Source organism: Cajanus cajan, chromosome 6, assembly GCF_000230855.2.
Source record: "Cajanus cajan strain Asha chromosome 6, NIPB_CcT2T_4, whole genome shotgun sequence".
NCBI classification, from domain to species: Eukaryota; Viridiplantae; Streptophyta; class Magnoliopsida; order Fabales; family Fabaceae; genus Cajanus; species Cajanus cajan.
The window spans coordinates 38876973-38887617 of NC_138522.1; the positions used below are offsets into that span (position 1 = coordinate 38876973).

A 10645-nucleotide genomic window follows, 5' to 3' on the forward strand; every position below is an offset into this window, starting at 1 on the left:
TATTTATTTTATTTCAAATATCATTTATTCAGTTATATAATTTTTTTATTTAATTGATTAAAATAAAAATAAATTAATAAAACTCATTTTAAAAATATTTTTATTTTCTATTTCTTTCTTTTTTTGCTCTAGTTATTTGTATTTATTTATTTCTCTTTTCTTCTTTTTATATACCTTATTTCTCACCTATTTATTTTCATCTTACCAAACATACATAATATTATTTTCACTTTTTTCTTACTTATTTTATTTCTTTTCAACCAAATAATCAATTTTTCACTCTATTTCTTACTTATTTCTCTCTTTTGTATTTCTTTCCACTCTATTTCTCACCTATTTCTTTCCTCTCTACCAAATATAACCTAAGTTTTTATTACTTCTATTAGATGTGAAGAGAGCATAGAGACATGCATTTTTTTATTTGATTTCAAACAAACACTAAATTATTAATAGGGTTCACATACACATACAAAAGATAAATGTGGATTTGGCATTAATTAGTGTTCACTCCAAAATGGGGTGAATAAAAAAGAAGACGAAAAAAAGTAAACAAGTAAAGTGACAAATAAGATAAATGATACTACTTCTAATTTTAATTATAAGTAAAAAATTGAATTTATTTTATATTAATTACAAGTAATAATTATTAGTTTTTATAGTTATCCAAACAAATTTTTTTCATATATCTTTCATTTATATTAACTTTTTTTTTTTTTGTGTGTACACTTATAACTAACATCAAATATAACAACCACTTAAAGTAAATGGTATGTTAATAAAACTTCAATTTATGGTAGAATTAATTAAAAATAATCATATTAATTATGTATATTGCTTATCCTATGATAGGTAGTATGATAAGGAGATAGTTAAATAAATAAGTGAAATAAAAGAGAAAATAAAATTCAGCAAAAAAAAAAAAGAGAGAAAATAAATATATGCATAATTTTTCATGAAAACTTGCTCTTGTCATGTGAACTACTATCATGAAAGCCCATTATGTACCTCCAAAAAGAAATTACATTTTAAAAATAATTTTAAATTACACTTAATTACATTAATTGTCATTTTGTCTTTGTTGCTGCTTAAAACTTTCATGCTCTCATATTTTTCCTAAATTTGTTTTTTTAGAACGAATTTTCCTTAATTTGTTACCAACTTTGAATGCCTTTTATTCTCAAATTTATTTAGTAGACACTAAATTTTATTCAATATGTAGAGGAAAAAAGAGAAATAAATGTAAGTACGATAAATTATAGAATAACGATACAGTCTTTAAAATTTAAAAAATGATAGATCCTCCCAAAAAGATTCCGAAAATCATTCCAAAAAAATAAAATATTAAATTAAATATTTATTTTATAATAAGTTTATTATAAAATAATAATATTTTAATCTTTCAGAACGTGATTCGGACGTTTTTTTGGGAGAATCACTGCTCTTAAAATTTTTCTCCAAATCATCCTTCAAATATTAAAATATTAATATTTTTTAATAAATTTATTATAAAATTTCATATTTTATAATTTAAATTATTATTTTAATTAATTAAAATGATTTTTGAAATGTCGGTTTCGGACATTCTATTATATGAAATGATAGAAAACAAAGAAAACAATGTACGTATAACAAATAATGTGGTGTTATTAAAATAGAAAGATATAGATAAATAATAAGTTAAATGAAATATATGATATATAAATGTATTTATATATATAATTATACTTTCACTTAATATATTTCAAGTGTATTTATTAAGTTTTAAGTATATCTACTTTCACTCAATGCAAGTTTTTTATAAGTAAAATTTTAAATCAAGTTGTATACCATTAGTTTTAGCTAATTACTAAATGAATAGTATTTAGTTTGAGAAATTTGGATATATCATTGATTTTTTATTTAATAATCATGGAAGTGTGATTCTTTATCTACTATTTTAATAATAATAAAAATATCTATCTAGTTTCAATTGACGCACTGGTACAAGATATTACATGTGAAATAACTCCTTAAGCTTATTTTTCAAATATAAAACTAAGAGCATCTCTAACTGTGCAACTATGGTGTTGCTTAACTCACATTTAGTGGACCCTATAATATTGCAAAAGGATTTAAGAATTTCAACAAGTTTTCCTCCAATAGTATATTCTTGAAGAACTTAAACAAGTCTTATAATTGTCTCAGTTCTCAAGAATGATTGAAAAAAGTAGTAGGCATTCGGTTTATCACGATAAACTAAGAAAGCTATGTGCTGATACAATTCTCAAAAGGTTAAAAAAATGACACGGGTTATCGAACCAATTAAGTTATTAAGTCATGAGTTATCGGGTTAAAGATTAAATTAGTGGGTTATTAATTAAATTGTATAATTCAGTTTTTATTAATTTTTTTAAATAAAAATTTATATTAAATATATTTTATATTTATAAATTTTAATAAATTCATATTTTATTTTAAATTTTAATTTTTATCTTATTTAAAATTATTTTTATTTTTATTTTATATAAAAAAATTATTTAATTTTTTTTGTTAAACTAATTTAACCTACCAATTAACTAGTTGAACTAAAAAATTGATCAATTTATTTTGATTTAAAACAGGTCGAATGCATAATCGATTCAATTCATCGATTTCCTGTTCAACCGATGTGACAGTCAGTCCGATCCTGTTTTTAAAACACCGGAGAGGCAGAATGAGATAGACTTGCAAAAGTTTTCTGAAGAGGGTCCCATTTATACAATGCAAAACTCTGAACGCTGTAATGAATAATCATATATTGTATTGTATCAATATCATATTCATAGCCGCTATCACGGTCTGATTTGTCAGAATTCTTATCATCTGCTGCATTCCACAGTGAAATTATGCACATGATCATAATTGATAAAGCCAGACAAAAAACAAATGTATTTTTTCCATTATACTATTATACCACAAAAGAAAATACAAACCAATCATAGAAATATTTATATTATTTGCTTATGGTCCAAATCCAAATTATAAGTAATCAACAATCAGTAATTCCATTAGCTTTACAGAAAATATGTGTAATATAACAGTGACAAATTTGTCCGTTCTTTTCAATTATAACGTAATTATAAAAAATGAACAACATATCAAATTTTGTTTATCTTATGTACGCAATTTATGTAAGGTTGTCTATAAAGTCAATTTCTCAAATTTAGAGGTTAACTTACAGTTTATCACATCTGATCTGAATGATGCTACTCAGCCACAATAACCTTGCAGATCAAAAAAGTTTGGTGTTCTGTGAGTTTAAACTTTCAAGGCATTTCAAGGTAGTTTCCTAACAGTTTTATGTTCTGACCCATTGGCCATTTACCACTCATTTTGATGTTTCAGCGAAAAAGGATTTTTGTAAGATATACATATTTATAGAACTGGATACAAATGCAGCTGCAGAAAGAAACGGATTATGTGCGAACTTCGTAAAAAAATAGGATTCTTATGCTCTAAAATACAACTTCTTCATCTCTTTACCAATACATATTACAAAACTCGATCGAATTGATATCATGGACAAAAATAGACACCATTTCAATTATAGAATGATAAGGGGGGAACTCGCCTAACTGCTTATAAGGCCTAGTTTCCTCATTATTAAGGAAAGGAGGAGGGCACACACAAACAACCTCTCATCCTAAATCCATTTAAAACCCACAGAAGATACCAATGCTAACGGAAGAGGCACAAGAAAACTTCATTTACAAAAAGATTAAGATAAAAGGATGCTTCTTCTAGCTGTTTGCTAGTAGTTTGTTCAATCGAAGCTCGATTCGCGGCTCCACCTGCCTCTCAAGTAGTCCTCCAATGTGAGACCCTGCTCAACACTGCATATGGAGACTGAGTCATCCTCCACATCAAGCAGTGCAAGGTTTAGATGTGACTGCATATTACTAGGTGGACATGCTTCATCATCAAGCATATCTGATGCGTCCAAAGCATTGACTTCTACCCTTGCCCACTTGATTGCATCCGCGTCACCTTGAAGGAGCTTTGAGATCTGTGGTCCAATAGCATACATGAGATTTTACAACAAAGGACTAGTGCACGAAATGAGAATATTTCTATGGTGATCAAACAAGAAGATAAAGTCAAGGACTATGCTATAGCCTATAGGGTTCAGGTACATGATTTAGGATAAGCAAAATGCATAAAGTCTGGTCATTGTCCAGGAAATTGCACTCCATAAGCAAAGAAGGAGTCTATTATTATATGACATAGAGCCCACAATTTGCGATAAAGTCAAAAGTGGACCACTTACAAGGCTCATTTGAGGCCTAGCCCTTGGCGCACGTTTGATACAGAGCGTGGCTGCCAATACCATCTTTTCCATCTCCTCATGATCATATTTATCACCCAAACTAGGATCCAACAATTGCAACACCTTTCCACTATTTAGAATTGGACCTGCCTGCGAAAGTGCGTTTCTATTATAGTTTTCCCGATACATATGATTATGAAATAAGAAGTAAATGAGAGGCCAAACCATAGGACCACAGAAACATACCCACATAACAAGACTCTCTTGGCCTTTAGGATACTCGCTGCTTATGGGCTTTCTCCCTGAAAGAAGCTCAAGGAGTACAACACCAAATGCATAGACATCAATCTTGTCATTTACTTTGCCATACATGAAGTATTCAGGAGCCAAGTAACTGCATAAATGTGCGTAATACAAAAGTTAGGATAATTTCAAATACACTCTCTCTCTGTCTGCTGCACGCATTGATTAGAAGGGATGGTATAGTTATGCAGGGTTCGAAAGTACAAACCCGAAGGTTCCAACAACGTCTGTGCAGGCTGTATGTGATGACAAGGTTGATGCCCATTTTGCCAGTCCAAAATCAGAGAGCTGAATAAAATAAAGCAGAACAAAATGAGGATTGATAAATACAAATCATTCAAAATTAAAAGTCATTCAATCAAAAGATAAATACCTGGGGTTCAAAATCCTCGGATAATAATACATTTGATGACTTTACATCTCGATGAATCACAGGTTGATCATCTTTAGAATGCAGATAATCTATAGCCTCGGCAACACCCACTGCTACCTTATATCTCTCAGACCAACCAAATGCAAGTGATTTTTTCTTATTCCCTATTTTGGCATGAAATAGAAGGAAGTAAATAAAAAGTTACCAAACCACAAAAAAGCAAAAGGGGACATAGACTATAGTAATGTATATTTGTGTACCATGAAGATTCTCTTCGAGGCTTCCTCTTGATAAGAAATCATAAACCAGAAGCAGATTTCCATTCTCAAAGCAGAACCCCAGGAGGGAAATAATGTTTTTATGGTGCAAGGTAGTGATAATTTCTATTTCCAGAAGAAACTCCTTCAATACATCATCAGAAGGCTTTAGGATCTTGACGGCAAGTTCCTTGCCATCAGGGAGGCAGCCTCTATACACCTGACTGCTTCCTCCTTTCCCAATCAAGTTTTCTGAAACCACATTGGTAACCACATTAAAAGGTAATAAAAATAAACCAGTATGTTAAATTGAACTTAATCAAACTAACACTAGGAAACAAACCTGGCATGAAATTCGATGTGGCTGATACAAGTTCTTGGTACTCAAACAATCTGCAAGTTGATGAGTATTTCTCATGAAGGCCCTCCAACTCTTTAGGAATGTTTCTTGAATTGCATTCCGGCGAAGAAGCGATCCCTATTTCATAATCTACTGGAACAAGAGCACCACTTTCACTATCTAAAGCCGCAGGTTGATCTAGATCACAAATGCTAGGTTTTTCATCACGATCTACAGCATATGAAAGATTTCTAGAAGGCAACCTCATTGCCCACTGAACCACGGAGATCTGGGGGCGCCTCAATGATCTTTCAGTAGATTGCTTGTCCGATAAAATTCTGCTGTGTAGTAGAGGCCAACCTGGTTTCAATTCCTGTTTTGTTGCAACAGTTGGTTGCACAGGCACTATAGCCAAAGAATTCTCTCTACAATCATCACCAGAAAACCCTTCTGCAGATTGGTAGCAAGAAGGGTCTGGCAATGCCAGGGTTGTGCCACAAATTGAACAGCTTGGTTTTGTAACAGTTTCTGTTGAATCCAGAAAAAACTTGGCTAAACTGCGATCTGAAATCTGGCCAATTTTCTTCTCATTAGCATCCACCCCTGAATTGTCATCACTTAGTACCTTTGTACGCTTACTGAGTGTCCAATGAATTGAACTAATCAAACCGTTTCTGTGATGACCATCAATCCCTGAAAAACAAATTCAACTACTGAGAATTCTACCATGAGACTCACAACAATCAAAACTAAAAACAATCAGAAACCTTGTAAGTCAGCAACACTCAGTGGCGTGCCGTCTCGCTTGAACACAACTTTCCCATTGTTAACAGCAAGAACACAACAATCCTTGGACAACTTTTTAGCACAGTACTTAGCTACAAAGGTAGATGACCGGATTTTATGCAGGCCATGAGTAGTTCCAACCACAACATGAGTTGCCGAATAACCGCTAGCTTCTCGAACCAAAATCTTCTTCACTGATGAACCACGGCAAATTTTGAGCTTGAGATCCACCTAACCAAAAAAAAAAATTAAAATTTGATACATTCTCTCGAGAGAATTCAAAAAATAAGCAATTCAATAAACTCGAAATCGCGTGTTTTTTCCCCCCTCTTTGGTTTCCAATAGGAAGCAAAAGGACGAAAATTTAGGTCCTGCATTTCCTAACCAATTTGAGCACAGAAAATGAACTTACATATTCCACTAATCGAAATTGAAAAAAAAATCCCACAAAGAAAGATGGTGAGGAATTGAACCTGTTTCAAATTGCAGAATCCTTCATAAACAGCAAGAACAGAGTCAAACGTCTTAATAAGCGAAAGCAGCGACGATTTCCCATCTCCATTCACAGTTTCTACGCAACCCCATTTCACCGATCAATCATCACGTTAAAAAAAAGAAACCAAAATCCAAAATTAAAAAAAAAAAAAAAAAAAAAAAACCTCGAGTACCATGGTTAGCAAGCACATGCAGAGCAACGACGGTGTCACCGGGGTGTGCAACTTTGACCAAAGCCCACGTGAGCAATTCTTTGCTGGGGGAGTCCAGCTTGACCCCCACCACCACCCTCCGGCTGCCGGAGCCGCCGCGGGTGGCTTCTCCGGCAGGAGCCGTTTGCAGCATTTTTTTTATGTTAGTGAGACAGGGATCGCAATGAGAGTGAGTGAGTGAGTGATACTAAGAATGAAGTGAATCTGTTGTTGTTGTTGTGTTATGATATGATATGATATAGAACGCTGCCACGCCTTTGGTTTGGTTTGGAGCTACGAGGATGGTTCGGCTTAACCGTCGTTGGTTCGTTTGGTTTGCTTCGCTTTGCTGTTGAAGCTCCCACGCCAAACTAAGAACCAAAGCTTTTCAGTTAAAACTATCATTAAATATGTGACTTTTTAAACAAGATACATACATACTTACCAAGTCTAATGCCCTTCAGATTTGACCACTCCACCCAACCTTCTTTTTGTGTCACACATTTCTACCTAAAATTTATGTATCTTTTTAATCATATTATATTCTTATCTTCCCTTTTTTTTTTCTTTTCTTTTTTTTTTTTACTTTCATATAACCAAGAAGATCCAGCATATAGATCACACGGTTTTACCCAGCTTCTTTGTTAAAATGGTTACACTCAGTTTTTAGAAAATCTTTTTAATTAGAAATAGTTAGACTTTAGATTTTTTTTTTAAAAAATTTAGTAGGCCTAAAAAGTGGATCTATTTAAAAAATAATTTAATATTATATATTTTATATATTCTATTGATTTATATTTAATATATAATTAATAATAATAATATATTTAATACTAAGGTATATTAACTTATTGATCTATTTATAGATCTTGTATAAAATAGAATATGTAAATAGATTTCAGACCAAGTCAAATTTTTAGCCTAGTCTAAACTGTTCTGATTTGATTTTAGTCATAATTGTGCATATGAAAAATACTTTATTGAAAACGATAGTACTCATTTTAGTGGTTTTCATGCATATATATAAAATAAAATAAAATTAGTCTTCAACTATTGGTTAAAAATATCTTTACTTAACACTAAATAAAAACCTTTACTTTTAGCTACCTAATTAGTAATTAGTTGAGTTGGGTTTTGAATCTCTCTTGAATTAGAATATATATAATTATCAATACAATTTGGTTCTAACAGAAAGGGTTAACTTTTATTGAATTCGTTAAGAGGAGTGTTCATATCTAATATCTCCATTTACTGAAACAAGATTGCCTAAAAAGAAAAAAATATGTGGAGAAAAGAAAATCGTAATCTAATTGGTTGTTTTTCTTTTCAGCTTTTTAAAAGAGCTTTCAAATGAAAGGAAATGGGGATAACAAATTGAATGGGAGGGTGGGCTAGTTTTGTTAGATGTGATATAGGAAAATTATTGCAAGACAGAAGCTGGTTCCATCATTAGTGTGTCGATAACAATACAAATTGCAGGTATTTTATTCGAGTAGGAATTGGTATTGTTATGTCATTCTCATTTCAATTACTTCACGCTTTAATTTGCTTCGTTTTCAATAATTGTGTTAACATCCGTCTACGTATGCTTGAAAGTTGAAAGCATATGCACGATATGCGATTTTGTTTCTAAGTTGCTTGAGGTCTGAATCCCAAGTAAGTACGATTATTAGATAGTGGTTTGATTGTCTTTTTAAGTTTTAATTATTCCATTTTTCACGTTCTATTTATTTCTTTCAACAACCATTCACAACATTTAGTTTTCTTCACTTCTCTTATGTCATCTTCACTTTGCAAAAGCAAAAAGTAGCCTCAGAAACGTTAAAAACATGTCTAATTAATTACTATAATTTTGTAATCACATATTTGATAAATAAGTTCTCGATCTAGATGATCATCAACTTAGTCTTTTTAAGAAAAATATCGAGTTCAAGAAGAAAAAGAATAGTTATAAAAGAAGACTTCACTAAAAGTATTAGGTATTAGTCGTTAATAATTAGAATAAAATGTCATATAATTTATTTCTATATTAAAAGTTTGAATAATTATTTTTTTAAAAATTTCATTTGTTTAATATTAATATTAGCCTTTAAATGTATTTTTTTATATTTATTTTGAATTTTTATATTATATTAAATTAATAGTTTCTCTCTTAGTTATTTTATCAAGAAAAATGGTTACTAATTAATTTTGTAATCATCATTACATATAAGAAAAGTATTTACAAATTATTGGTAAAAACATAATTTATTAATTAAGCTAATATTAATATTTTTCGAACATAAAATTCCAAATCCCACATTTTTGTTTCAGTTTAATTATTGTTAACAAATTAATATTTTTTTTTAAATTATGTTTGTTTCATTTATATTAAAAAAATATATTCATTGTATGACATATTAACTTGTTGGTTTGAATTGTAGATAGGTGAAGTAAACATTAAGGGGGTGTATTGGTTTAGGATTTCGTAAGATTTTAAAAGATATTTTTTGAGTAAAAAAGTTCATTGGTATTCAATCAAGATTTTGTCACTTAAAAACAATCCAGTAGTATTCAATCTGGATTTTCAAGATTTTCTAAAGAGTCCATTAAAATTTATTGGTATTCATTTGAGATTTTTTACAACTTAAAAACAATCCATTAGTATTCAAAAATATAAGGATTTTAAAGGATTGTTGTATGAGATGGATTTTGAAGGACTTTCTAGTGTTATCTATAAATACCAAATTCATAAAACAATCTCATCCAAACCCATCGGATTTTGAAGGATTGTTTGAAGTGACTTTTCAAGTGTTTCAAGAATTTTCAAGTGAGTTTTTCATCTTTTTTTTCTATGTTCCTGTCTTCTCCATTTTTCTCTGCTAATAATATTGCACTATTGTTCATTGCTCATATATAATATTGTAGTACTATTCCCATCTCATTCCCCTATTTTGTCAAACTCTGATATGTAAATGATAGTGTCATTGACTTGCTCTATTTTTCTGTTTGTTCTCTTTAATTGACATGCTTTATTTTATTCTATGTAGTTGAATTTGTTCCTTTATATAACACAAAAAAATGCTTGAAATTTTAACTTTTAAGTGGTAATTTTTTTTTATAACACACGTCAAGAAAAGGAAAAGGCGAAAACGTTGATTTTGGGATGGAAAACTTTTCATATGATCTTAACAATGATGTATTCATAATACTAGATCATTATGAACCACCTTACCAGCCTCCATCACCTCACCCAAGCATTTCACCACCTCAACCCCCTTTAAGATCAGAGGTTCCCATTGAAAATCAAATTAATCATAAGCGGAGTAGGTCCGAGTATGGAGTGAGTTCTAACTTAATTGGGAACAATAGTCAAGCCAAAGTTCTAGAAAATATATTTGTTGGCATTAAGACTATAGCCTCCAATTTTGAAAAAATGTCTAACTTTATGGAGAAAAGAGAAAGATACCAAGAGGCAAAGGGAAATATCTGGAGTGCCATAAAAGAGATCCCAAATTTAGATGATCGAACTCGCTACATGGCGACTGATTTGCTCGATACTAATGCAAAGAAAGACTTTTTCTTGATGTTGTCAATAGAAGAGCGTTCAGATTGGATAAAGTACAAGCTAGGATG

General features: G+C 30.7%; 1 protein-coding gene across 1 annotated transcript; it reads right to left on the minus strand.

The window, feature by feature from the left end:
• Positions 1 to 3418: 3418 nt before the first annotated feature.
• On the minus strand, positions 3419 to 7423 carry LOC109797509 (protein kinase STUNTED). Its single transcript, XM_029270874.2, has 10 exons — positions 7013 to 7423; positions 6818 to 6915; positions 6326 to 6575; positions 5562 to 6251; positions 5222 to 5470; positions 4962 to 5125; positions 4797 to 4876; positions 4532 to 4679; positions 4286 to 4435; positions 3419 to 4024 (listed from the first exon to the last, which is right to left on the minus strand). Exons 1-10 carry the CDS (start codon positions 7182 to 7184, stop codon positions 3782 to 3784), a joined length of 2244 nt encoding a protein of 747 aa, XP_029126707.1. The 5' UTR covers positions 7185 to 7423; the 3' UTR covers positions 3419 to 3781.
• Positions 7424 to 10645: the final 3222 nt, after the last annotated feature.

Coding starts and splice junctions, on each gene's coding strand:
- LOC109797509 (XM_029270874.2), bottom strand. CDS start 7,184: ATGCTGCAAACGGCTCCTGCCGGAGAAGCCACCCGCGGCGGCTCCGGC. Junction 6,916..7,012: donor GCATGTGCTTGCTAACCATG/GTACTCGAGGTT, acceptor GGGGTTGCGTAG/AAACTGTGAATGGAGATGGG. Junction 4,436..4,531: donor AAGAGAGTCTTGTTATGTGG/GTATGTTTCTGT, acceptor GCACTTTCGCAG/GCAGGTCCAATTCTAAATAG.